The sequence below is a fragment of the Furipterus horrens genome, unplaced genomic scaffold, assembly GCF_987537825.1.
Source record: "Furipterus horrens unplaced genomic scaffold, mFurHor1.1.pri manual_scaffold_8, whole genome shotgun sequence".
In the NCBI taxonomy this organism is placed as follows: domain Eukaryota; kingdom Metazoa; phylum Chordata; class Mammalia; order Chiroptera; family Furipteridae; genus Furipterus; species Furipterus horrens.
In genome coordinates, this window is record NW_028327178.1 from 51,548,049 (window position 1) to 51,575,132 (window position 27,084).

General features: G+C 38.8%; 1 protein-coding gene across 2 annotated transcripts in view; it reads left to right on the top strand.

The window, feature by feature from the left end:
* The window catches only part of RAB31 (RAB31, member RAS oncogene family), a 170,218-nt gene that overhangs the window by 119,846 nt on the left and 23,288 nt on the right, over nt 1-27,084 (top strand). For both annotated transcript variants that reach the window (XM_090285813.1, XM_090285814.1), the window contains exons 4-5: nt 8,066-8,137; nt 9,666-9,772. In XM_090285813.1, the coding sequence (XP_090141939.1) occupies nt 8,066-8,137; nt 9,666-9,772 (179 nt within the window). The remainder of the gene's footprint in view (nt 1-8,065; nt 8,138-9,665; nt 9,773-27,084) is intronic.

Genomic DNA, 27,084 nt, shown 5'->3' on the forward strand with positions numbered 1-27,084 from the left:
TAAAATCCAGCGATCAAATCAACAAACCGGAACATAGGGAAGGAACTAACAGTCAACCAGTGTGGAAAGAGGAAACAGAAAACAAGCAAAGTGAGGAGAGGATCAGAAACCTCTGGGACAGCTATAAGAGATCAAACATATAGATTATAGGATTGCCAGAGGGTGAAGAAGAAGAACTAGAAATTGAAAAATTATGTGAAAAAGTAATGAAGCAGAACTTCCTGAACTTGGGGAAGGAAATAGACTTCCAGGTCCAGGAAGCACAGAGAGTTCCAGAAAAACTGGACCCAGGGAGAACCACTCCAAGACACATTATAATCAAATTGTCAGAAATTAAAAATAAAGAGAGAATCTTAAAAGCAGCAAGAGAGAAGAAAAGAATCATGTACAAAGGGGTCCCAATTAGACTATCAGCTGAATTCTCAAGGGAGACCCTGCAGGCAAGAAGGGACTGGCAAGAAATATTCAAAGTAATGAAAATCCAAAACCTACGGCCGCAAATACTCTATCCAGTGAAATTGTCATTCAGAATAGAAGGGCAGAGAAAGTGCTTCCAGGAAAAAATAAAACTGAAAGAGTTCATTAGATCCAAACCACTATTATATGAGATGTTAAAGGGACTGGTTTAGAAAAAGGAGGATCAAAACTAGGAACATTAAAATGAAAACTGCCTCACAAGAACCAACAACAGAAGCTAGGGAATCGAAACAAAGGCAAACTAAATAAGTAACAAGAGTGGAAAAAGAACTATAGGTATGGGGAACATACTGGGGGGAGGTCAGCAGGGAGGGGGAAGGGGGAGAGGGCAAGAGATAGTACAGGAATTAAGAAGCATAGTCGGAGGGAATGGAGTAGACAGGAAGAGGTCGATAAGAACTATATGCACAACCAATGGACATGGACTAAAAGAGGGGGACAACTGGAGGGAGAGGGGTCACTGGGTGAAGGGAAACAGAGGGAAGGGAAATTGGAACAACTGTAACAGTATAATCAATAAAACATTTTAAAAAATAAAATAAAATAAAAGGAAAAAGGATCTCTTCTCATTACTAAAGTAATATATTCTGTTAAAATTTAAAATATTCAGAAATAATTAAATGGTGGTCTGCCTATAAATGGCAGTATTCAGAACTAACCACTGTTAATAGTTTGGTATACTGTAGTCTCTCAGCCACTTTTCTGTTCAGCTTTACATACTATTGGGGTTTTAAGATATCTGAGTCGGCATATGAAACAGACCCTCTGCTTTTCTGTGAAGAGAGAGGGTCTGTGTAAAAGTCAGGGATGTGCTTTTGAATGGCACAGAGAGAACATTCAGTAATAATTTTTCCATTCAACTTTGGCCAGCTGAGAATGTTGGGAATGTCAGGAATTTTCTCTACCACTTCCCTCTGTTTGAATCCTAATGGACCTTGGGATATGTTTTAGCTTCTGCCCTTGACTGTCCCAGGCCCCCGTGTTCTGTGGGAGGGTGAAAATTTCTGTTTTTATGCTGGCACCTGAGACAGACCAGAGCTGGCTCCCAGGCTGCTTTGAAGCACTCAGCAGGGACAGAGCATTCTCTGAAAAATCATAATACAGAACCAGTCCCTGCAAGTTCCTGAACCTGATGCCAGAGACTTCAGTCCTGAATAATTCTCATCTGGGGAGGCTAAGCCCAGCTGGAACCTGTCCTTGTTTGGAAACTTCATGTATTTTCCACCACTGCTCATTCTTGACATGCCGAGTTTTGCTGCTGTGGAATTTATGATGCCACAAACCTGCATTTGAGGAATTTTGCCTCAAGCAGACTTGGTGGTCTAAAGGATTAGGAGGTTTCTTTGAATAATACTTTGTACTGTATGCTAAGTGTACATGCGCAGGATAGTGTGGGATAGGAAGAAGGGAGGTTTGTGTTGCAGATAAGACACTCTGAAGAATGAAGATCATGGCAAGGGAAGGAGGTTCCATCCAGACCCTGTCTTACCTTGGCCATGAGTGTCGTCACAGAGATGGAAGAATTTTAGCTGTCATCACCAACCGCCATCCTCACCACTGGCTCCATTTTACAAAATATGAAAAACCGTGTACAGCCAGGCACAGGTCTCCAGATTCCGCCTTGAGTCTAGATGTTCATACTATGTCCCTGTGGTTGGTTCTGAGCACACTGGTTCCCTAGCTGTTAATATGTACTACCTAAAAAATAAATTAGCAATCCTGAGTTCAAACCAAAATAGTTTTTTACTGTAGACATTTTTTAGTTCTCCAAGGTACTAATAATACTTTGTAAGCCTCCAGGAGAGCATTATCATATGAAGTGTTTCTCAAACTTATTTGGTCAAGAAAGCTTTTTTCCAAAAAGTACCTCAACTGCACTGAGTTCTGCAGCAGACCTTTGGAAAATACCAAACTAGACCATCTTGCCTCATATGCCATTTCATATTTTTCAGAAACTTGAGTTTAATTGCTGTCCAATAGTCCATTACATGCCTAGGCCAAATTTAAGTTTTCAGTTGTTGATGGTTAGACTCTGAGGTTGGTTCCAGTTTTTCACATTACTGGTCATACTAGAATGAATTCTGGTTACTTTGTGATCATCTCTGATTTTTCCCTTCAGAAGCAGAATTGTTGAATCAAAGCATATGAACATTTCAGTCCTCTCAAAATGCATTGTCCAGTTGCTTCAACCAGTTGTGAAAGTGGGAACAGAATTATTAGCATCCATCTGTCAAAGCTGGGGAGTCTAAGAAACTTGAAGGCAATTCCCTTCTTTCTTATCCTGTAGACAGTCAGCAATTAAAAACAAGCATTCACACATACTAAGGATATAAACAGCCATTTCTTTTGAGGGGATGAATTGGCTTTTCATAGTTCCCTGTGCTGCTTCTAAAAAATTAAATGTTATCTAAGATCACTTTAATTTGGTATTACAGATATTTTGTTGGATAGTTAGGAAAGAAAGGATTTTGAATTGGCATCTGTTTTTGCTAATTTTCAAATAACCTTTCAAGGTGAGATTTTTAAAAATTTTATCAACTTCCTAGGATTGTGAACTTTGTTTCTAGAAGAAATCTTTTACGGGAGTGCTTTGTCAGTCTTTTGATCTCAAGGAAATTGAATTATGTCATGTTGAGTATTGAGACTGATTGTGGTGCTTTTGTTTTATATCTGTGTGGGGAAAAGTATGCACATTGTAGGCTGGAAGTGATTTATCCTTTTGTCCTTCACAAATATTATCCTTTGGTCAGAGCATTATTGGGTTTTAGCACTGAGATATGAACTTTTAACTCATTAAAACTCCCAAGTCCCTGGCAATAAAGTTGTTTAAGTGGTTTCACCAACAGATTTATTTCAAAATGATTCCATTTGGAGGAAGGAAAGAACAAGTAATGCATTATATACAAAGGTCTATTCTATAATTCATGAGACGTGCATACCAGTGGCCGTTTTAGATTCAGTGCATGGTGCTATAGCTGAAAATGAATTCTGTCTTAGAGGATATCCTCAGTTTGTTCCTCTTTGTGCCTGAGTCCATGAGTACCTTGATTTCTGAGATATAAATTTTGTACTTTCTCTTATTTGGTGTGTTTAAAATGGATCATTCTTACAAAAGGCTCTTTTTAAAAAAATGACATTTTACGTAATTGGACTAAAAGGACACTATATGCATTCCCTACCCTTAGCAAAGCAGGGATGTTTCAAAAATACATTACTTTTTTTCTCTGTTTGGGCAGAAATTTTTATTTTGCTTTCTACAGGTAGAGTGAATTGCCAAAGGATGGATTAAAATAGTTTTATCAAGCCCTGGCCAGTGTGGGTCAGTTGGTTGGCATACACCAAAAGGTGGATTCAATTCCCAGTCAGGGCGCATATGTAGGTTGTAGGTTCAATCCATGGTCCAGGAACCTACGAAGAGCAACCAGTGGATGTTTCTCTCTCACATGATGTTTCCTTCTTTCTTTCTCCCCCTTCATCTCTCTCTAAAAGCAGTGGGAAAAAGAATGTCCTCAGGTGAGGATAAAATAAAATAAAATAAAAAGTCTTATTGATGCCTGATATTATAACAAACACAGTGTTGGACAGTCAGTGGCTATGGCAAGGCACACATGGTAAATGGCTTGCTGTCCTCTGGTGTGTCCTGGCAAGTGGCCCAGGCACTTCAGCTGGGACCTCCTGAGTTCATCCTGAGCCCCATCCAGCCTGAAAACCACAGAGGTATTAGGGCAATTTTTTTTTTAAGGTGGTGACTTGAATGAGGGTGTGGAGTTGCGCAAGAGTTGCCTGCTTCCTTCACCTTTGTGAGAGCCATACTAGCGTTCTTCAGGGGATTAAATGGGAAACCTTGGGAACAGATGTGCTTCAGATTTCCAAATAGGATCATTTCAGCTTGGCAAGTACTTAATCCATGATAAGTATTAGGTGGGAAGTAAAAATGAATGAGTGATGGTTTTGTTGTTTGTTAGAAAAGCTTCAAGATCCATCCTTCCTTCCTTCTCTGTCCCCTCCCTGCTCCCCAATAAAAATTGCTGCTTTTTTTTAAAACTTAAAAACCATTTTATTTAAAAATAATTGTAAAAATCTGTACTATTCAGACTCTTAAAAGGAAAATGTACAAGTCACTAGAAATCTCACTGCTAACATTTTGAAAAACATTACGTAATACCTACACACACACACACACACACATTTTACCTTAAATCATACTACGCTACATATGCTACTTTGAGTCTGTTTTGTTAACGGTATGTCAGGATACCTTTTCCTATAAATAAAAATCCTCATCATTTTAATTGTTGTGGAATATTCCCTTACATAAATGTGCCATTCATGAATTCTCTTTGACTAACCTATAGGTTGATTTTAAATATTTGCTGCCATGTGCAACAGAGATTAGTGTCTTTGTGTGTGTGAAGATCACTCCACTATATGTTCCTATAAGTAGGATTGCTGATTTAAACAGTATGCATATTTAAGCTTTTGATAGATATTACTGACAGTGGCTTTGAAAGAAGATCTTTCTTTTTTTAAAGTACAAATTATATATGTATATATATATCTCATTTATACAACATGATGATTTGATGTATGTATTCATAATGAAATTACTAGTTAATATAATTAATATATCTTACCTTTTTAAATTATAAAAGCACCTAAAATCTATTTTCTTGGCAAATTTCCAGATTTAACACAACAATATTATTAACTATAGTCATATGCTGTACATTCCCTCTCTATAACTTACTCATCTTACATAACTATAACTTTGTCCCTTTTGATGATCATCTTCTATCCTCCCAGCCTTCCAAGCTCCTCATAACCACTATTCTACTCCCTGCTTCTATCTAGATATATTTGACTTTTTTAGATTCTACATATAAGTGAGGTCATGCAGTTTTTTTCTTTCTGTATTTGGCTTATTTCACTTAGCATGATGTCTTCCATGTTCATCCATGTTGTTGCAAATGGCACGCACTCCTTTTATAAGGCTGAATAATATTCCATTGTGTGTGTGTGTGTGTGTGTGGTCTGTCAAGAAGGTATTCAGCTATAGAATATGAAAAAATATAAACATTTACTGAAGAAGATAGAAGATACAGGAAACATTGTATATAGGACATTGATTCCTCAGTCCCCTTCAAAGTATGTACCTTGGGACCTCACACAGTTCTCCCAATTACCATTAGTGGTCCCGTGGTATTTTCCTGAATCTTATCAGCAGTCTGAATTCTCTTCCCTGTCAAAACTGATTTTCGTTTTGGGAAAAAGCAGAGGTTGCAGGGTGTCAAATATGGGTGATTTGATGTTTCGCAAAAAAACTGCATGAGACATGATGCGTGAGTGGCGTGTTGTGGTGATGAAACTGCCAATCACCATTTGCCCATAGCTGCAGCCTCTGAACCATCTGAATAGTTTCTGCAGAGGAGCATTCATGCTTAATGTAAAATTTGATATAGATTCGTCATTATTGTCAGTCATTCTGAATACGACCACACAGTACACAGTACACATGCTCACTCAACAACAACTGCCACCCCCACTGACTAATACAGTGAAGTCATCATTGTTCATGCATGTGTATTCCAGTTCACTTTCCTTGGCTGCTAAGGTTACATCAATGTTGTGCTAACCATTCTCATTATATTAATAATGGCTGGACATATATATATATATATATATATATATATATATATATATATATATATCCCCCTGGCTGGTTTGGCTCAGTGGATTGAGCGTCGGCCTGCGAGCTAAGTGTCGCTGGTTCGATCTTCCAGTCAGGGCACATCAGAGAAGGAAAACTCTGACTCCAAAAAACCTCCGCTGCCTTGCGGCATACCTCTTCAGGGGAAAGGCTAGGGGAGTAAACCCCGACAGAAAATCCGGAGCCGGAGTCCCTAAGGCGGTTTGACGTTGTAGTCATCACCGGCAACTCCTGCAGCGCACCTGAAGCCAAGCTGTATTGACTCCGTCTTTCCCTTGGACCCTTCAGCTGCGAAGAGAGGGGGGTTCTGCTGCATGGGCAACAGCAGACCCTCCATATCACCCCGCCCAGGCTCTGTAGCTTCAGCTTCACTGGAGAGGACACTCCAGCGTCATCGCAAGATGTCGATTCAACACGGGAGGAGACAGATACCGTGTCACTCCCGAGTCGGACTGCACAGCCATTCTCGGCGATGCAGATAGACTCTTAAGAAGCTACACCATCGTCTCTCGAGACGGACGGCTGCCGACGACGATATATATATATATCACATTTTAAAAAATCCATTCATTCATCAATGAATGCTTAGGTTATTTCTGTCTTGTCCATTGTGAATAATACAGCAACTAACATGGGAGTACAGATATCTCTTTGAGGTACTGATTTCATTTCTTTTGGGTACATACCCCAAAGGGAAATTGCTGAATCATATGGTAGTTCTATTTGTAGTATTTTTTTTTTAAGAAACTTCATACTGTTTTCTATAATGGCTGTACCAATTTGCATTTCCACCAACAGTGTTCAAGACATCCCTTTGGTCCCTATCTTCACTAACACTTATTACCTTTTAAAAAAAATAACAGCCATCCTAGTAGATGTGAGGTGATTGATTACTCATTGTGGTTTTGATTTGCATTTTGCTGATGATCAGTGATGTTGAGCATCTTTTTATAAGAAGATCTTAAAATACATTCCCATGTAGCTTATGAGAGTGCCTCCCTTCCCAAATCCACACCGGATGTGATACATTTTTCAAATATTTAATAAATTAATATATGCTTCATTATTGCTTTTATTTTAGTTTCATTTTATTATAATTGAACATGTTTATAAGTATTCATTGGCAATTTATATCTCTTCCTCTGTGATTTATCCATATGTATATCCTTTGTCCATTTTTCTGTTGAGCTGAATTATCTTTTTCTTATTGACTTTCAAAACACCTCCACAATATATTCTTCAAGTATATTAAAAGATATTGAAATATAGTCAAATAAACATTCTTCAAAATATATGTAAAATCTGTATGTATCCCCAGAATAATTATCCTGTTTAGGGGTAAGTGATTCTGGTGACCAGTGAGAGTTGCTTTGTTCACATTCTGTAGTGCTGCTCATGGCTTTCATGGTTTGTCACGCGGTGCAGGGACGCAGCCATCCAGACTAAGGACAGTTGCCTGGGTGCCCTTCCTACAATGTTCCTCATTAGTGGCTCAGTGTGGGAGGGTCTTGTGATCTGTGCCAGTCTCCTCTTTTCCTCCCCTTGGCAAACATCTTTTCCTTACTCCTGTCTAATTCTAATAAGATTGCCCTGGGTCAACCATAATAAGTAATGAGCTGTAGAGAAAAGACAATTCATAGGATATTAACATTTAAAATAAAATTTATTTTTGGCTTTTGCCCAAGAGTGAATTTCATGGTCTTTGAACCATAAGCATGTGTGTAGTCAAGGAGAAAAATTTATATCTGATACAAACCCTGGGAAAATTCTAGGGAGAATTCAGGGATCTTACAGGGATAATGTAGGATAAAATGTTATATTTAATTTGGGATTGCATAAGGTGTGTTCACTTCGGCCTAAAACTATTCATTGTTCCTACAGTTTCATTCACTGGCTCCCATGTACTATCGTGGATCTGCTGCAGCTGTCATAGTTTATGATATTACCAAACAGGTAAGAATGATCCCTTTAGAATGTAGATGCCACTTATGGTGATTCTGTCTTAGAAAGACCAAAGCAGAGATTTCACTGCTTGAATCTTGACAGTAGCCTGGAGTGAGGTTTCATAATGTGATGGTTGGGGATAATGGACAGTTTATATTGAGTTTATTTCACCTACATGTAAGGAAACATTTCAGATTTATCTGCTAAATTAAATTTAAAAAATGAACATTCATTTTAAAATTGACTGTCTGTCTGTAGAGGCCAGGTCATGCCTCCCAATACTGTTCTCCAGAATGTCATCTTTGTAGAAAAAGGAAAATTATTTTTAAGTTCTGCATGCGTTATAATTATAAAATACTTATCTTCTACTAGTGTTTCAATCACATTTCATAAAATGCCAAGGGAAGTATTTATGCATGTATAATGTGTTTGTATCCATATAATATAAATGTATCTTTAGTGATCACCTTGAGCATCTAGGCTATCAACAAATAACTGTAGTGGTTTGCTGATATTTTTTTCCCACCCCTGGAGTGCTGACTCAGTTCACCGGACTGCTAGTTTAATGGTTCATCACAGTTACCACCTATGAGTTCCTGACCACTTTTATCTAAATGTGGTATCTATTTTACTTTGGCTTGTTTCCTGGAGGATGATTGCAGGTAAAGGACAAAAAGGAAAACAGACTCTAAAGTGTGTGTGTGTGTGTGTGTGTGTGTGTGTGTATTTTCCTTTTTCTCTCCTTAGGTAAGCAAGAATGTTGTCTTAGTCTTATGACTTAGTCCTTTTTCATGTTAAGTCAAGACTATATATTTTTTAATTTTATTGTTTCTTTTATTTTAAAGGAACTCATTAATTTTTAAATTAAATTTATTGGGTGACATTGGTAATAAAATTATATAGGCTTTAAGTGTACAATTCGATGATACATCATCTGTGTGTTTAACACTCAAAGTAAAATCTTCTTCCGCCACTATATTTTGGCTCTCTTTACCATTTACTGCCCCCTCATCTACCTTCCCTTGAGTAAGCACCATACAGTTGTCCATGTCTATGAGGGTTTTTGTTGTTGTTGTTGTTGTTGTTGTTGTTGTTGTTTGCTTTCAGTTTTATTTTTTATTTGTATTTTTTTACAGAAACATTTTTATTAAATTTATTGGGTGACATTGGTTTCAAGTGTACATTTCTATGATGCATGATCTGTATAAGGTTATAATTTTAAATCAATATTATTTATAAGAGAAAATTACTAATATGATTTTCTTAACTTTATCAAGTTTCAGTCTTAGAGAAGGGAACCTTTCATAGGCTATTTAAGTATAATTTAGCTAATTTTAAAATTTGTGTGTTGATCTACGTGAGCCTCCTGAAAATATTTTTTCCCATTAAATTGTGTTGTGTTGTATTTCTATTTGGTTGAAACATATAGGATTAGGCATGATATGCACAGGGTTATTTGCATAGTGTTATGTTATGAACATATAACTTTATTATGTTGATAGGTCTTTATAATGTTTGAGTTATACTTTGGGTTTAGGACTCGTTCCATACCTTGAAGAAATGGGTGAAAGAACTGAAAGAACATGGTCCAGAAAACATCGTAATGGCTATTGCTGGAAACAAATGTGATCTCTCAGATATTAGGTAAGATTCTTTTAAAGTTTTTGTGTGTGGTTAATATCCTTTATCCCTGAATGTCTGTGTGTAAAAAGCTGTCATGCCTTTGTTGTTCTCAGTGTAATAATTTAACTAATGGTCATTCACTTCTGGTGGTCAAGGTGTTATTCATTCAACCAGAGTAGAATTAAGGGGAAATAGTAGGGAAATGCAAAGTTGATAGACCACATAGTAATGAATATTAAAATCAAGTCTCCTATAAATAGCATGGTTACATCCCTGACTCTAAATGTCTTTGGGCTACATGGTTTTATTTTTATTGTTACTTTTTCTGTTATTATTGTCATTATTACTACATCATCATTTTAGTAACACTTTCATATGGTAAGGAGAGTTAGATTCTTAACATTTTCCATACACCCCTGTTTGTTTTATTTTTAGAATTAGCTTAAGATTATAGTCAAGTCTATATAATCTTACTGTTTTGTTCTGAAATCTGAATGTGACATATCATATGTAAGCACTTAGGCTTGTTCCAGAAACACGGGATTGTCGAATTCCTTTACCTGGAGAGATATTTGTAGAAATGAAGTTGACATGGGCTAGAGGTTTAATGATAAGTCTATCTAGCCTGATAAGCTACCTATTGTAACTCAATAAAAATGTTACAAAAAGAAATAGAGAATCTGCGTTGTTACCATTTCCCCTGGTTAATTTAATTCTCAGCAATTCCAGTCCTTGATTTTCATAAAGACAACAACATCATGCTTCAGATTTTACTAATCCAAATATAATTAAACCAAAGTTAACTAACAATGAAAATAGATCTTGCAAAAGCCCTTAGCATGGCCTTTGACAAATTGTTCCATTTCTTTAGGATTTGAAAAGCTTTATATCACATTGCATCGGGTTGGTTTATAATAACAGCCATCGACACCACTTAATCATTTGTTTTGGTGGGGGCTGGACAAACCTTGAAACTTCCCAGACTTAATTCAGATCCCTACCTTCTTTACTGCAGTCCTAAAGCAGTTTACTTGTCTAGTATTCCCAGCAGAATTGCTGGCATGGGTGGGTAGACATGGCCTTTGCTGAGAGAATGTGCTGTCATCTGACACCCTTGAATTGTGGTGAAAGGTGTAACTTTCAGTGGACCAAGCCTGTGTATTGTCAGAGGGCTGATAGACTAGAATCTAAACAGAAAATGATTTAAACTTGAATGGAATTATTAGGACCCTTGGTTACATGGAACTGAAACCATTTGAAATTAATTTCAGGGGTAAAAGGAATTTATTGGAAAGTACTGGTATCCACATGGTAAAAAAATACAGGCTGCCTTTGGCTCTGGTGTGTCATATGTTCTAATGTTAGTCTCTAACACTCTCTGTTTCTAGTCTCAATTGCCATGGAAGGATTTCCCACGTAATAAGACATTCACAGCCAAGGGAGGGGATTTGGGTAGTGCAAAATTATTTTTCCCACTGTAACTATGAGAATGGGAGGGTGATTAGTTTGGAAGAGGGGTAGTTCCTAGTAAAGTACAGCCTAGACAGATGAAACATGTGTGTGACATGTTGCCTTGGCTACTGGCACCTACAGACACTATTTCTCTCAGGGTGAAATTCACCTTTTATGCACTGGTATAGGGTTCCCTGTAGGCATTCTTCTTTGTGCTAGCCAATTCCTATATACACAGTTTTCATAATGCACAATTCATCCATCTCTCCTCCAACTATAAATTCACTCACAAGCCCTCCATAACCAATTGGAGACAATTCAGGACCACATCCAGCTACTACACCCAGTGGTGACATCATGGAGCCGCTGTCACATCACATGAATCCTGATTCTCTGGGCGATACCCTTTCTCATCTAGTTTGGCCTCATTGAGGTCTGAATGTGGCTTCTTAGGTTCCTACCATTGGAAAGTGTGGAATGCGTATCTCTTGTTATACTCAGTTATTTAGATTCTACCTGTTACTGAATCATGTAGGATGATTCCCTTTGCATTACTCCTTTAAATCTCTGATAAAGTCAATAACGTACTGGTAAATTTAAAATTTTAAATGTTTATTAATATATAAATTATTATTTTGATATATTTTATTGAGATATTTTATGAACCATAAAATCCATCTATTTTAAGTATATAGGTCAATAAATTTTAACATATTTATGGAGTTCTACTGTCATCATCACATATAATTTTAGAACATTTCCATCATCCTACAAAGCAACATCATGCCCATTTACAGTTACTTCCAATTTCATATAATTTTCTCTTGTGCTTGATTTAATCTCATGCTGTTTTGTACAGTAACATGCTATATAGCCTTGTACCTAGGAGCAATGGGCTATATCAATAGCCTAGGTGTACAGTAGGCTGTACCATCTGGGTTTGTGTAAGTGCTCTCTATGATGTTCACACAATGATGAAATCACCTAAAGACACATTTCTCAGAATGCATCCCTGCTGTTAAGCAGTACATTACTGTAGTTGTCTGCAGAAGGCCCTCAACCTTAGACCTGCTTTTTCTGTCTCTCTGTCTCTGTTTCTCTCTTTTAAAGGAAGAATAGCAAGTAAAAAATTTGCAAAGAACTTATTACTCTCAAGCTTACATGGAACATTCTCTAGAATAGACCAAATACTAAGCCATACAATAAACCTCAATAAATTTAAAATAATTAAAATCATACAAAATATGTTTTCACATTATAAAGGAATTATATTAGAAACCATCAACAAACATGTGAGGATGGGGAAAACTGGGTCACTCACACATTACTAGTGTGATATAAAATGGTGCAGCCACTTCAGAAAACAGTGCGGCAACTAAAACAAAAACAAAAAAACTAAATATGCAGTTACCATATGGCCCAGCAATTGCACAGTTGGACATTTATCCCACAGAAATGAAAACTTAAGTTTACACAAAACCTGCACATGAATATTTATAGAAGCTTTCTTTGTAATTGCCCCAAACTAGAATTAGCCCAGATGTCCTTCAAAAGATGAATGGCCAAACAAACTTTGGTGTGTCCATGTGGTGGAATATTATTCAGCAAAAAAGAGAAGCAAACTACTAATGCATGCAACTTGGGCGAACCTCCAGGGGAATTATACCGAGTGAATAAAGCCAACCCCACAGGTTTCATAGGGTATGGTTCCATTTATATAACACTTTGAAATGGAAACATTTTAGAAATAGAGAACCAACTAGTGGTTGCCAGAAGCAATGGTTAGGGGCAGTGTGGGCAGAGGAGAGGGAGGAAAGTGGGCATGGATAGAAAAGGGAAACACTAGGGATCCTTGCCATGTTGGAACTGTTTGATATCTTCTCTGTGGTGGTGGACTTGTGAACCTACACAGGTGATAAAATGGTGTAGAACTTCAAACACATATGTGCACACACACAAACTCACAGAGTACCAGTAAAACGGAAAATCGTAATAATATAGAGTAAATCAAGGCAATATCCTATTTGTGACATTATACTATAGATTTTTAAAATATATATTTTATTGATTATGCTATTACAGTATAATTTTTCCCCTTTTGTTCCCCTCCATTGAGTACCCTCCAGCAATCTCCCCCTTAGTTCATGTCCATAGGTCATGCATATAAGTTCTTTGGCTACTCCGTTATCTATACTGTTCTTAACACCCCCCTGTCCGTTTTGTACTTTCCAGTTTTTGCTTCTTAATCCCCATACCTTTCCCACCATTCTTCCCCTTTCCCCTCCTAACTGATAACCCTTTAAATGATCTCCATATCTGTTATTGTTTCTGTTCTACTTGTTTGCTTAATTTGTTATTCAGATTCAATTATTGATAGTTGTGAATTTATTGCCATTTTAATGTTCATTGTATTGATCTTTTTCTTATATAATTCCCTTTAGCATTTCATATAATACTGGTTTGTTGATGATGAACTCCTTTAGCTTTACCTTGTCTGAGAAGCACTTCATCTGCCCTTTCATTCTAAATTATAGCTTTGCTGGATAGAGTAACCTTGATTGTAGCTTTTTGCTTTTCAACACTTTGAATACTTCTTGCCAGTCTCTTCTAGCCTGCAAAGTTTCTTTTGCGAAATCAGCTGATAATCTTATAGGAACTCCTTTGTAGGTAATTCTTCTTTTCTCTTGCTGCTTTTAAGATTCTCTTTATCTTTAGCCTTTGGCATTTTAATTATGATGTGTCTTGGTGTGGTCCCTTTTGGGTCCATCTTGTTTGGGACTATCTGTGCTTCCTGGACTTGTATGTGTATTTCCTTCACCAAATTAGGGAAGTTTTCTTTCACTATTTTTCAAATAAGTTTTCAATTTCTTCCTCTTCCTTTTCTTCTGGCACCCATAAAAATTGGATGTTGGTACATTTGGAGATGTCCCAGAGGCTCCATAGCCTGACCTCATTTTATGATTTTTTTCTTGCTGTTCTGATTAAATGCTTTTTCGTTCCTTGTGTTCCAAATTGTTGATATGATTCTTGTCTTCATCCCCCCTACTGTTGGTTCCCTGTAGATTTTTATTTTATCTCACTTAATGCAACTTCATTTCTGCCTGGGTCTTTTTTATGCTGTTAAGTACCCGGTTATTCCCTGGAGCATCCTGATAAGCAGTGTTTTGAACTATTCATCTAGTAAGTTGATTATCTCCATTTAGTTTAGTTCTGTTTCTGGAGTTTTGTTCTGTTCTTTCATTTGGGCCATATTTCTTTGTCTCCTCATTTCGGCAGCCTCCCTGTGTTTGTGTCTATGTATTAGATAGAGCAAGCCCTGGCTGGTTTGGCTCAGTGGATTGAGCGTCGGCCTGCGAGCTAAGTGTCGCTGGTTCGATCTTCCAGTCAGGGTACATCAGAGAAGGAAAACTCTGATTCCAAAAAACCTCCGCTGCCTTGCGGCATACCTCTTCAGGGGAAAGGCTAAGGGAGTAAACCCCGACAGAAAATCCGGAGCCGGAGTCCCTAAGGCGGTTTGACGTTGTAGTCAACACCGGCAACTCCTGCGGCGCACCTGAAGCCAAGCTGTATTGACTCCGTCTTTCCCTTGGATCCTTCAGCTGCGAAGAGAGGGGGGGTCTGCTGCATGGGCAACAGCAGATCCTCCATATCACCCTGCCCAGGCTCTGTAGCTTCAGCTTCACTGGAGAGGACACTCCAGCGTCATCGCAAGATGTCGATTCAACACGGGAGGAGACATATATCGTGTCACTCCCGAGTTGGACTGCACAGCCATTCTCGGCGGTGCAGATAGACTCTTAAGAAGCTACACCATCATCTCTCGAGACGGACGGCTGCCGCCGACGACGACGACGACGACGACGACGACGACGGATACATTGCTTTCATTTCTTACATGTGACTCCAAAACTCATTCCAATGTTATAGTGGACTAAAAGTGGATATAGGAAGTTCTTTAAAATTATGCAAACCAAATAAGAGAACTTGAGATGCTGGCCAATGAACATGAAAAGGCACCTAAAGGTCTGGAAATATCCTGGCTGGTGTTAAAATGCACACAGAATTTTCTTTATGTGAGATGAGGAGGCAGAGTAGAAGCTGTGTTGTGAAAATATGTGTTTTGTGTTCTGAGACGCATCATGCCTTCTTGCATTTCCACTTTCTGATGCTGTGCAGTTGGCTGAGCCCGCATCTGCTTGCTGTTGTCAAGCAGGAGGCGAGGAACTGAAGACTGATCTCCGTAGAGAGCCAAGCAAGGTCATCCGGAATCTCTGTTTCTCGATTATAAAGTATTTAATGAAGAATCTGTAAAACATTTATGTATATTTTAAAGAATACTATGAATTTTAGAGAATAAAATGAATAGCTATATAACTGAGTAAGCTTCTCTTCCCAATTGTATTCCTGTCCCTTTCTTTCCACCCAGAAGTAACTACGACTCTGACTTTTGTGATAATCATTTTGTTTTCTTTATACTTTACCACCCATATTTGTGTTTCAAATTTGCCTGTTTTTGAACTTTATATAAATGGAATAGCTCTGTATGTATTATATGATGATGTTGCTTGCACTCAACATACCTGGGAAATTCATCCCAATGACTTGTTAGCTGTATTTTGTACATTTTCATGTCTGTGCACTGTTCACAGTTGATCTGTCCATCTTACTGTTGATGGATATTAAAGTTATTTCTGGTTTGGTGCTATTATGAACATTGCTTTCTGAACATGCTTGTATATCCCTTAGTGCCTGCCATGTGTAAGCATTTCACTAGATTCTGGTGTACACCAGTTAAGTTGCTGAGTCACAGGGTAGGCACATGGTCAGTTTTGCTCTGTAATGCCAGTGTTTTCCAAAGTGGATACCAGTGTTGCCTGAGACTTCCTGTTGCACCAAATCTTACTACTGTAAGATGTTAGGGTATGGAGTGATATGATAGTAATTTCAGTTGGCATCTTTTAATGTATTTATTGGCCAGTCAAGCAAGTTTTCTCTTATGTGAAGAGTCTGTTTAAGTCTTTGACATTTTTTTCTGTTTTAAAATATGTATATTTAATGCTATTCCTTTGTTATATGTATGTGTTGAAATATCTTCTTCAAAGTTATGTCTCATCTTTTCACTTTTTTAAGTTGCCTTTTCATTAGCAGAAATATCTTGTTTCCATGTAGTAGAATACATTCATTTTTCCTTCATGCTCTTTTTTTTGGTGGGGGTAGGAGGAGAAAGAGAAATGGTCCTACTTAAGAATCTTTCCATAACCCCAAGATAATGAAGGTATTTCCCTATTTTGATGATCTTTTAAAACTTTACAGTTTTGCTATCTGTCTTTAAATTACTTGGAATTGATTTTTAATATATGCTGCATAATTTTTCCTGTATAGCTATCCAGTCATCTCAGCATTGTTGGCTGTAAAGTCCATTCTCTCCCCACTAATGTGTAGGACCATCTCTGTCATCTAGCTTGCGTCCCATGAGCATGGGCCTGTTTCAGCTAGGGCTCTCTGTTCTGTTCTGTTGACCTTCTTAGGCATCCTTATATCAGTACTACACTGACTTAATTACTTCAGCTTTATTATAAGTTTTGATAAATGTCCTGGACTTATGATATCATCTGGAATCTCTTTAACCAATTGTTTTTTGGCCCCAGAGAATTTTCAGGAGAGTGAATGGCATGGATGTAGGTATGTGTGCTGCGGTCTGCTGGAGATAAGGGGGTGTTCAGGCCCATGTCTCCATGTGGTGAGGTGTGTGTGTTGAGGGGTGTTCATTTTAATGGTTTATTTTAAAAAATAGTTAAATGAACTTATTTCAGAATAATTTCATATTTTAAAATAATTACATATTTTAGAATAATTTTATGTTTACAGAAAACTTGGAAAGATAGTATAGAGAGTTTCCATATATCCCACATTTGGTTTATCCTATTGTTAACCTCAAAGTTATTATTGTAACTTTGTCACAATTAAGGAACTTTATTAATATTTTATTATTAACTAAAGTCCATACTTTACTCAAATTCTATTAGTTTTCTCCTAATATATATTTTTTTATGTTGTTGCTGTTGTCCTAGGATCTCATCAGACTATCATATTATACTTAATTTCCAAGCCTCTTTAGGCTCCTCTGGGGTATGACAGTTTCTCAGACTTTCTTTATTTTTGATGACTTTGACACAGTTTTAATGAGTACTATGCAGATACTTTGGAGAATATCTCTCAATTAAGGTTTGTCTGATGTGTTTCTCTTGATTAGACTGGGGTTATGTGTTTTTGGGAGGAAGACCACAGAGGTAAAATGCTATTTTATTACTTTATTGTGTCATATTTAAATACATCAAGAGTTCATATTATCAACACACCTTACTACTGATGATATTGACCTTGACCACCTAGTTGAAGTAGTGGTTGTGAGGTTTCTCCACTGTAAAGTTACCTCTCACTTCCTTTCCTTGCTGTGCTCCTTGGAAGGAAGTCTCTTGTGCAGCCCACACTCAAGAGGTGGGGACTGTGCTCCATCTCCTTGAGGGGGGAATGTCTAAATAAATTATTTGAAATTCTTCTGCAGGTGAAATTTGTCTCTTCTCCCCTTTATTTATTCAATCATTTTTATAGGTATGGACTCATGTTTATTTATTTTATACTTTGGTTTTTCTTTTTTAAGTATATTTTATTGATTATACTGTTATAATAGTTCCAATTTTTTCCCCTTCGCTACCCTCCACCCAGCACCCCCCCTCCCCCAGCAATCCCCCCCCAAATCCATGCCCATGGTTCATATATACAAGCTCTCCCACTTCACCCTTTCATATATTCTTCTTTTTTTAATGAATGATTAATTATTTTAATAATAAAAAATAACTATACTTTGTTTTGTTTTTAATAATTTATTCATTCATTTGTCTGTTTATTTATTTTATTTCTTTGAGAGATGGGAAAGGAGAAAGAGAGAGAGAGAAACATCACTGTGTGGTTGCCTCTCACTCATGCCCCCAACTGGGGACCTGATGTGCAACCTAGTCATGTGCCCTGACTGGGTATCGAACCAGTGACACTTGGCTCGCAGGCTGACGCTCAATCCACTGAGCCACAGCAGCCAGGGCTATACTTTGGTTTTTAATGTAATGCAGTGTTATTTAAATTGTTGCTCAGATTGTTGGAGCTTTGGCCACTGGTAACTCTGTTGACTCCTGTGTTCCTTTAACATATGCCTATCACTTTGGTTTTTTAGTGCTTCCTTACTTTTTTGGTACAAGATGTTCCAGGCTCACCTTGTATATTTTAGGATACAGCCCTAGAATCAGCCATGTGTCCAAGCAGTCCTAGTTTCTTTCATTGGAGAAGGGTATTTAGAAACTGAAGATCTGGGCTGGGTGTGCTTATTGCTACTAAGGTGTCATTGGTTATAGGACCTTTTAGTGAACAGAGATATGTATGCAACTTGACTGTACATTACATTTCTGTAGTTATTCCTATATTTCTCCATCTGTATCTAGATTAAGATAAACATAAATTCATATTGATGGCTTGATTCTAATCCCAAAACACATGACTCATTCTAAGCTTTCTTTTTTTTTTATTTTAAAAAATTAATTAATTATTCTTTAGAGAGAGGGGAAGGGAGGGAGAAAAGGAGGGAGAGAAACATCAATGTGTGGTTGCCTCTTGCTTGCCCCGAACCGGGGACCTGGCCCACAACCCAGGCATGTGCCCTGACTGGGAATAGAATCAGCAAGCCTTTGGTTCACAGGCCAGCACTCAGTCCACTGAACCACACCAGCCAGGGCCATGCTAACCTTTTATGTGTAGAGGAGGGATGTTTTAAAAAGTCATGAATTAATGTATGACTAAGCAGAATGGTAAGCATTTGTTCCTGGAGATGTTTTTTTTTTTTTAATTTTTAAAATATATTTTATTATGTTGTTACAGTAACTCCAATTTTTTCCCCTTTGCTCCCCTCTGCCGGGTACCCACCTTCCCTCCAGCAGTCTCACCCCCCTTAGTTCATGTCCATGGGTCATGCATATAAGTTCTTTGGCTTCACCCTTTCCTATATTATTCTTAACTTCCCCCTGTCTATTTTGTACTAACCGATTATGCTTCTTAATCCCTGCACCATATCCCCATTTATTCCCTACTCCCTCCCAGATTATAACCCTCCAAATGATCCCCATACCTAGGATTCTGTTCCTATTCTGGTTTCTTAGTTGGATTTTGTTTTTATTTTTTAGATTCAGTTGTTGATACTTGTGGGTTTGTTGTCATTTTAATGTTCATAGTTTTGATCTTTTTCTTAAGTAAGTCCCTTTAACAATAGCTTGGTGATGATGAACTGCTTGAGCTTTACCTTGTCTGGGAAGCACTTTATCTGCCCTTCCATTCCAAATGATAGCTTTGCTGAATAGAGTAATCCTGGTTGCAGGTTGCCTTTCATCACATTGAATACTGCTTGCCAGTCCCTTCCTGCCTACAAAGTGACCTCTGAGAAATTAGCTGATAGTCTTATAGGCACCCTCTCTCTTGTTGCCCGCAGGACCCTCTCTTCATCTTTCACCTTTGGCATCTCAATCATGATGCGTCCTGGTGTGGTCCCCTCTGGGTCCAGCTCGCCCAGGACCCTCTGTGCTTCCTGTGCTTGTCCATCTCCTTCGCAAAATTTGGGAAGTGTTCCTCATTTTTTTTCAATTCTTGCTTCCTCATTCTGCACTGGTTGGCTGTTTTTTTCTTCCTTATGTTCCAAATCATTGATTCGAACCCTGGTTTCCTTCCCTTCATCATTGGTTTTGTGTGGATTTTCCTTCATTTCACTTAGTATAACCTTCACTTCTTTCCTTATGCGTCTGCCATACTCAAGTATATCTGTCAAGCCTGTGAGCATCTTTATCACCAGTGTTTTGAATTCTTCATTCGTTAGGTTGTCTATCTCCTCATTTGTTAGGTTGGCTATCTCCTCGTCGCTTAGTTCTCCCACTGGAACCTTGATTCGTTCCCTCTTTTGGGCCATACTTCTCTGTCTCCTCATTCTGACAGGCTCCTGTGTTTATTTGCCTCTGTGTCCCAAGTAGAGCTGTCGCTCCTGTTATGTTATAAGGGGCGGAGCCTTAGGGATTCGTCAGTACAGGGTGACCTGTTTCACCAAGTTGTGGCGCTGTATGTGGGGGAGGGGTCCAAGAGGGAACAATGCCGCCTGACCAGCACTCGCCCCTTTTCCAGGCACCTCTCCCACTTCCACACCGGACTGGCACCCGTCTAGCTGCTGCCCTGGCTGTCGTTCCTAGAGTGGGTGTGTCTGTGGATGTTCTAGGACCATGGGGGCCCTTTAAACAAGCGGACTCTGCTGAGACCGGCAGTTTCTGCCTCTGCCGTAACCCCCACTGGTTTGCGCAGTCAAAAGCAATGAGGCTTGATTTTTCCCTGACGCTGGTACTGTTAGCTGCAAGGTCCAGTGAGCAGCTGGGAACACTCCCCAGGTGTCCTTCCTGACTTTTTAAAATGTGTGACTGTGCTTTTCCCCGGCCTGCCCGCTGCAGCTGCTGCTGTCACCACCACACCAAGTCCTCTCCGCCTCAGCTCCGCCCCTCCTACCTGTCTGGATGAGTATTTCTTCTTTATATCTTTGTTTGCTGGACTTCCAGGCAATTTGATTTTCTGGAACTTCTGGTTGTTTCTAGGTTTGATGTAGTTGTATTCCTTCTTAGTTGTGGAGGGAAAGGCAGCGTGTCTGTCTACGCCTCCATCTTGACCCTCCTGGAGACTTTTTATAGGTACGATAATCTTTTCCCTTTCGCTTTATATACTGCCCAAAGTTTCAGTTTCAAAATGTAACTTCTATTAAGAATTATGAAAGTAATTTCAGTGATTACTATATTATATCTCATAAGAAGTGTTAACAGGATCCATGAGGGAGAATAATTTATGAACTACCAAGAAAAAAATGACAGATGACTAGATTCTGCTTAAAGGATTTGGAGCTAATGATTCTTTCCAATGGTTCTCTCTGGCCTCTTCAGGACTGCCTAAATTTCTGTCTGGAGAAGGATTATTAAGAGACCAAGGAATGGCCAAGTTCCCCTACAGAACCTATGTTTTCTGTTCATTCCTCATTCAATCTAAATTCTGACGCTTTTCATGAGAGACAATCCATTTAAGTCTGTGAACATGACACTGTTTGTTAGAACTTGACACCAGGAATTTGGCCGCAGGTGAGTAGCAGTTATGGGCACACATTAATACGCAGGCAAGGCCCCATGGGAACAGAAATTCTTTCCAGGATACACATATTAAGCGCTTTAACTGATCATTGTAAAATGTTACTGTCCAATAAGAAATTAATTGTGAAGCTGATCATTATTCTTTGGGTTTCTTTTTTCCTTTTTAAAAAAATCATTTTAGTTTTAAGTCCACCTCGCAGGTAAACCAATCCAAACATCTAAAAGAAGTATTTTAAAGAGATTTTGCTGCTTTACTTATTGCTAAAATGGTGCCTCATCTGTGTGTTAGACAAATATCTCAGATATTTAGACAAAATATGAGCTAATGGGAGCACAACAAGCTCTGCTTGTTCATTTCAGTGGCTGTCCGAGGGAGTGAGGAAATCCGAGACTGCTTCATGGCACACGACAGCCTTTGCGAACAGCCCGCTGACTTCCTCTGCTGGATTTTGATGGAACGTTGTGAACAGTTTCCATTGCTTTTGGCTAGAATACCTTAAACATGTGGGATGGTTTTGATAAAAAATAATTCTGCCAGACATTTGACAACTGTCTCTTGCTCACTGTTGGCTTGCTACTTACTCATGGCCTCCTTAGGTGGTTTTTTAAGCTTGACCTTGGGAAGGGACTGTGGCTGGAGCAGAGAGTAAAAATATAAGGCAAACATTTTAAAACGAAATGTTAACTATTGTATTCCAGAAGTTTGGGAGAATATAAAATGGGTTATTGCTGTTATGGTGTTTTAGAAATATAATGTACACAACTAAAACCTACCTAAAACACTGGATATTTTGTTTGGGAAGAGCTTGTGAGACCACTCTTTTTTTATTTCATCACCTGTAAAATTGTATCTGAAAAATTTATAGTCATGTGTTGCTTATCAACGGGGATATGTTCTGAGAACTGCCTCATTAGTCAATTTCATCCTTGTGTGAACATCATAGAGAGCACTTACACAAACTTAGATGGCACAGCCTACTATACACCTAGGCTATGTGGTACAGCCTCTTGCTCCTAGTCAACAAACCTGTACAGTATGTTGCTGTAGTGAATATTGTAGGCAGTTGTAACACAACATTAAGTATTTGTCTAAACACAGAGAAGATATAAAAGATAAAAAATTATTCATCTATATAGGACACTTCCCCTGAATGAAGCTTGCAGGAGTGGAATTTGCTCTGGATGAGTCAATGAGTGAGTGGTTAGTGACTGTGAAGGCCTGGAACATTACTGTGCACTACTGTAGACTTTATAGATACTGTACACTTGGGTTACACTGAAATTATTTAAAAATTTTTTCACTAATAAGTTAACCTTAGTTTACTGTAACATTTTTGTTTTATGAACTTAAAAGACATTTTGACTTTTATAATAACACTTAGCTTAAAACACAAACACATTGTACAGCTGTATAAATTTATTTTCTTTCTGCATATTCTTATTCTATAAGCTTTTTCTATTTTTAAAATTATTTGATTTTTTTTTACTTTTTAAACTTGTTGTTGTTGTTGTTAAAAACTAAGACAAACACACACATTCACCTAGGCCTGCACAAAGTAAGAATCATCAATATCACTGTCTTCCACCTCTACATCGTATCCCATTGGAAGGTCTTCAGGGACAATAAGGTGCAGGGAGCTGTCATCACCTATGACAACAATGCTTTCTTCTGGAATACCTCCTGAAGGACCTCCCTGAGGAGGTATCACACTTTTCAGAAATATTTCTATGGTGGTTTATCTGGCTTTTCTCTTCTTTCCATTATAGATTTGCTTGTAAGCAGTTAGTGATCATGAACATTTGTCTCTATCAATGAAAATCTTTTGGTGTTGGTGGGGGTGGGAGGGAATCTATGTTTTCAAACTTTAAGAAGCTTGTTGCCATCTGCAAAACCTTCTGCTAAGTATTTCACTGTGAATTTTTTTGGAGGTTTTTATTCTTTTCCTTCTCCTGCTGTTTTCTTTTATCTCCCCTCTTCTTCAGCTATACATTCTGCTCCAGTTCCAACAACTCCTCAGGAACTATCTCTAGAAGTTCCTTAATGTCATCCTCATCCACATCCAGGTTAAACTTGTTTGCCATCTCAGCCATAGCCTTGTTGATTTTTGCATTATTTGTGCTCTGATGTTACAACAGATGCAGCATCACTAGGTGATATAAGTTTTTCAGCTCCATTATAATCTTATGGGACCACCATCATATATGCAGTCCGTCATTGATTGAAGTGCCATTATATAGCATACGATTATATATCTCATTATGTCCTAGGTATAGTCATCTTAATACATATTTCTAAACTCTGGACTTCGTAGTGTCAGATTATGAATAGACTGCAAAAATATGAAACTTAGACTACCCCCTAAAAGACTTATTTTCAATCTATAGAATGCATAAGAAGCTGTTGGAAAGTTGCTAAAATGTGTATTTCTGGGACTTTCCCAGTAGACACCTTGGTTTAGTAGGTCTGGGGCACAGGGACCTTTATTTCTAACAAGCCCCAGATGATAACTGGAATAGGTGTCTTTAGAACACAACTGAGAATAATGTCCTAAAAGATTCATGGGATGTCCTCTGAAGATGTCTAGAGAAGGCTTAGTTAAGATTGTTATGTGACAGAGAGGAGTGCAGGAATCTTAGATGTTTGTCCTCATCTTGTCTCTTTGCTTTTAGCATCAAAGTGTTTTTGTTTGTTTTTTTTAACTTATGTGTTTAATTTTCTGGGAAAGTGAGGACTTCTGTACTTCTTCTCTATGACACCTGAAGACTGCTTAGATATGGTTGTTCTGCAGTTAGCCATGACCTTTTAGGAATGACATGATTATCCTACCAGCAATGTATGAGCTTTTCTTTCTCCACATTAACACTGCAGACATTAAACTTTTATATTGACCAATCTGACACATGAAAATGTGATTCTCGTTTTCATGTGAATTTCTTTAATTACAGGCAAGATTAGGAAAGATTACTGAATAACTATCTATGAACAACAAAACAAGGACCCTTAATGGGCAGCATAGCCTGTTGAAAAGTCTAGGACCCACAGGAATGTTGTTTCCTGACCTCCCTACCCTGCCAAAGAGCCTCTGAGTGCTGTGGCCAACTCAGGCTGTGTAGCTGAAACGACAGGCTGATGTGTGGACCATGCTGACATATAAGCTGATTAACATTAGAGCTTTGGTCTAGCAGGAGAGTCCCTCTTTCTTGTTGCTTGCACCCCTAGGCCTCTCCCTGCCCATTTGGAAGGGTGGGTGAGCCTCTGCCTCCAGGACTTTTTCAGTTGATATTGTCAACATTCCCCACACTTTCCGGTAAGTCCACATGGCACCTCCTCTACCTGAATCCTCCTGTTTGCTGAAGGCAACTTGGGGTAATTTTGTCATTCAATCAGTTAACAAATACTCATTGGTTGCCTCCTAGGTGCCAGGCACTGTTGTGATCCAGCACACTAAAACAAAAACCATGATACTGATATCAAGAAATCCACAGCCCATTTTTTTAGTATTATGTTTCAATATGCATAGGTGTTAAGGGGAGAGGGGAAAGAGCATCTTCTCTGGAGGGAGGGGTTGCTAGACTGAGCTTTCCAGAAGCCACCAGTGGGAGAGCATCAGTCGAATGGGGAGAGGTGGACAGAGGAAAAAACAGATGCATGACCCAGAAACAGACACAAGCACAGCAAGTCCACAGAATGGCCACTTGCTTGGAACGGTTTTAGCTTTGAGTGTGCACAGAGGGTATGAGACATGAAGCCTTGTCCTGCTAAGGTGTTGGGTTTTATCCTGAGGCAATCAGAAGAATTCTATTCACATGAATACTTGAAAGATTTACAGTTGTGAAAGATCCCTACATTGGGCATATGGATAGTGGATTGCAGGAGGCTGGAGGACCAATCAGAAAAGCATGTTGTTTTTGTTGTGGGGAGGCAGCATAAGTGTCATGCTCAGAAACTGAGTTGACTTTGCCAGCAATTTATTTAGCACAGGTTTGCTATGGGAATTAGAATAATTTCACAGGCCAATAGCATATGGGCTAATATCTCTTAATAAGCCAAATAAAAGAAGAACATACTCCAACATATGATAGACTAATCATACTATTGTTCCAGGAAAAGGGGGGATAAGGGAATAAAGCCCAAGAAGGCACTGGGGAGAGTCAGTGACCAAGTGACCAAGTGACCAAGTGACCAATTTCCAGCTGCCAGCGCAAAAAAAAAAAAAAAAGTCTGCTGCTAGAGCATTTTGCTAGGGAATGAAGATACTAGTGTTGACAGGTGAGCTGACCTCTTTCCCAGGGTTACTGCCTGGTCACCAATGGCTAGGATGAGTGCCTCACTAAGCCATGAGTGAATGCCCTGTCTCAAATAGTCCTTGCAGACTTTCTGCATTAGTAGTCTAAATCTCCCCTTGACCCTAGTTGCTTCCACATGTTCTTATTGATAAGCAGGGGCCCCTTAGCAGCTGGCTGCTTATCAACAACTACGGATGTAGAGGGATGACATCCTGGCAGGACTTTCTTCATTCTTCTATCAAACCAACTCTCTTTTTTTGTTATAAACAAGTGGATTAAAAGAACTTCAAGTCATGAACAAGTGGATGTGAAATTGTATTATCCCAATACACAAGAAGGCAACTGCAGAAATCTGTGTAACAAATGAAGAGGGAGGCAGAGTTGGTGGAGAGGAGGCTGCCAGGGCAGTTAAGCTTCATTACTTAGCATTGAGGGGTGAGACAGTGGAAGCACTTAGATGCCTCCATGATTTCTGGACGAGAAGTAGAAGGTTAATGGGAAGAGTCGGTGATCTGTAGGTGAAAGGCAGTTATCAGGCTGTGACAGGTTGCAACTATGAAGTGCATTTGCTGTTCAAGTAGCAGTGATCAGCTAGCTCAACAGGGAGATAATGTCTAGATGTAAAATAGAAAAGATAGTGTCTCTGGCCCCCTGAGCCTGTTACCATAGGCAGTGCATAGATGAGTCCATAAATGCTGTATTGCACAGTGTCAACTGTTGGAGGCAGTTGCCCCTCCCTGATCCTGAAAGTTTTGCTTTTGATTCTGACCCTCACTCTGGTCTCTTCTGGTCGCTGAAGTCAGTATCTCCTTGGTAAGGACACCTCTGCCTGCCCTGTGGTCTCCAGCTATCCCACTTCGCCTACCCTTCATGTCTCCTGTTGGCCCCAGAGGGAATCCAGCCCCTTCCATGAATTATACCCTCCATCCTGACCATTTGGCCACCTGGTAGCTGGCCAGTCTCTGATGCTTTGAGCATGAGTAAGCCCTCAGAGTCAAGACAGAATCCCTGGGTAATGCTGACATTTAAGGATCAGACAGAATATGAATGAGGGTGAAGGAACAGCAGGGGCAGGGAGGAGCATCAGGGGGTGTGGGGAGAAGAAATCCAAGTTTACACTTCCCAACTAGTTTGCGGTAACTATTCTGGGTAATTTCTGGGAGTCCTGATGTTCTGTACATAGTTTAGACTAGAAAGTCTACAAATAGTCTTTTCCATTAAAATTGACTGTTTATACCTTGGCAAGTTTCAATTTACCTTTTCTAATGCCTAGCACAGTGTCTAGCATATGGCAGACATTTGATAAATACTTATTGAAAAAAATGAACAGAAGTCATTGTATGCCATGTTCTCATGTAGTCCCAATTACAGAAGGAAGGCCAGTGA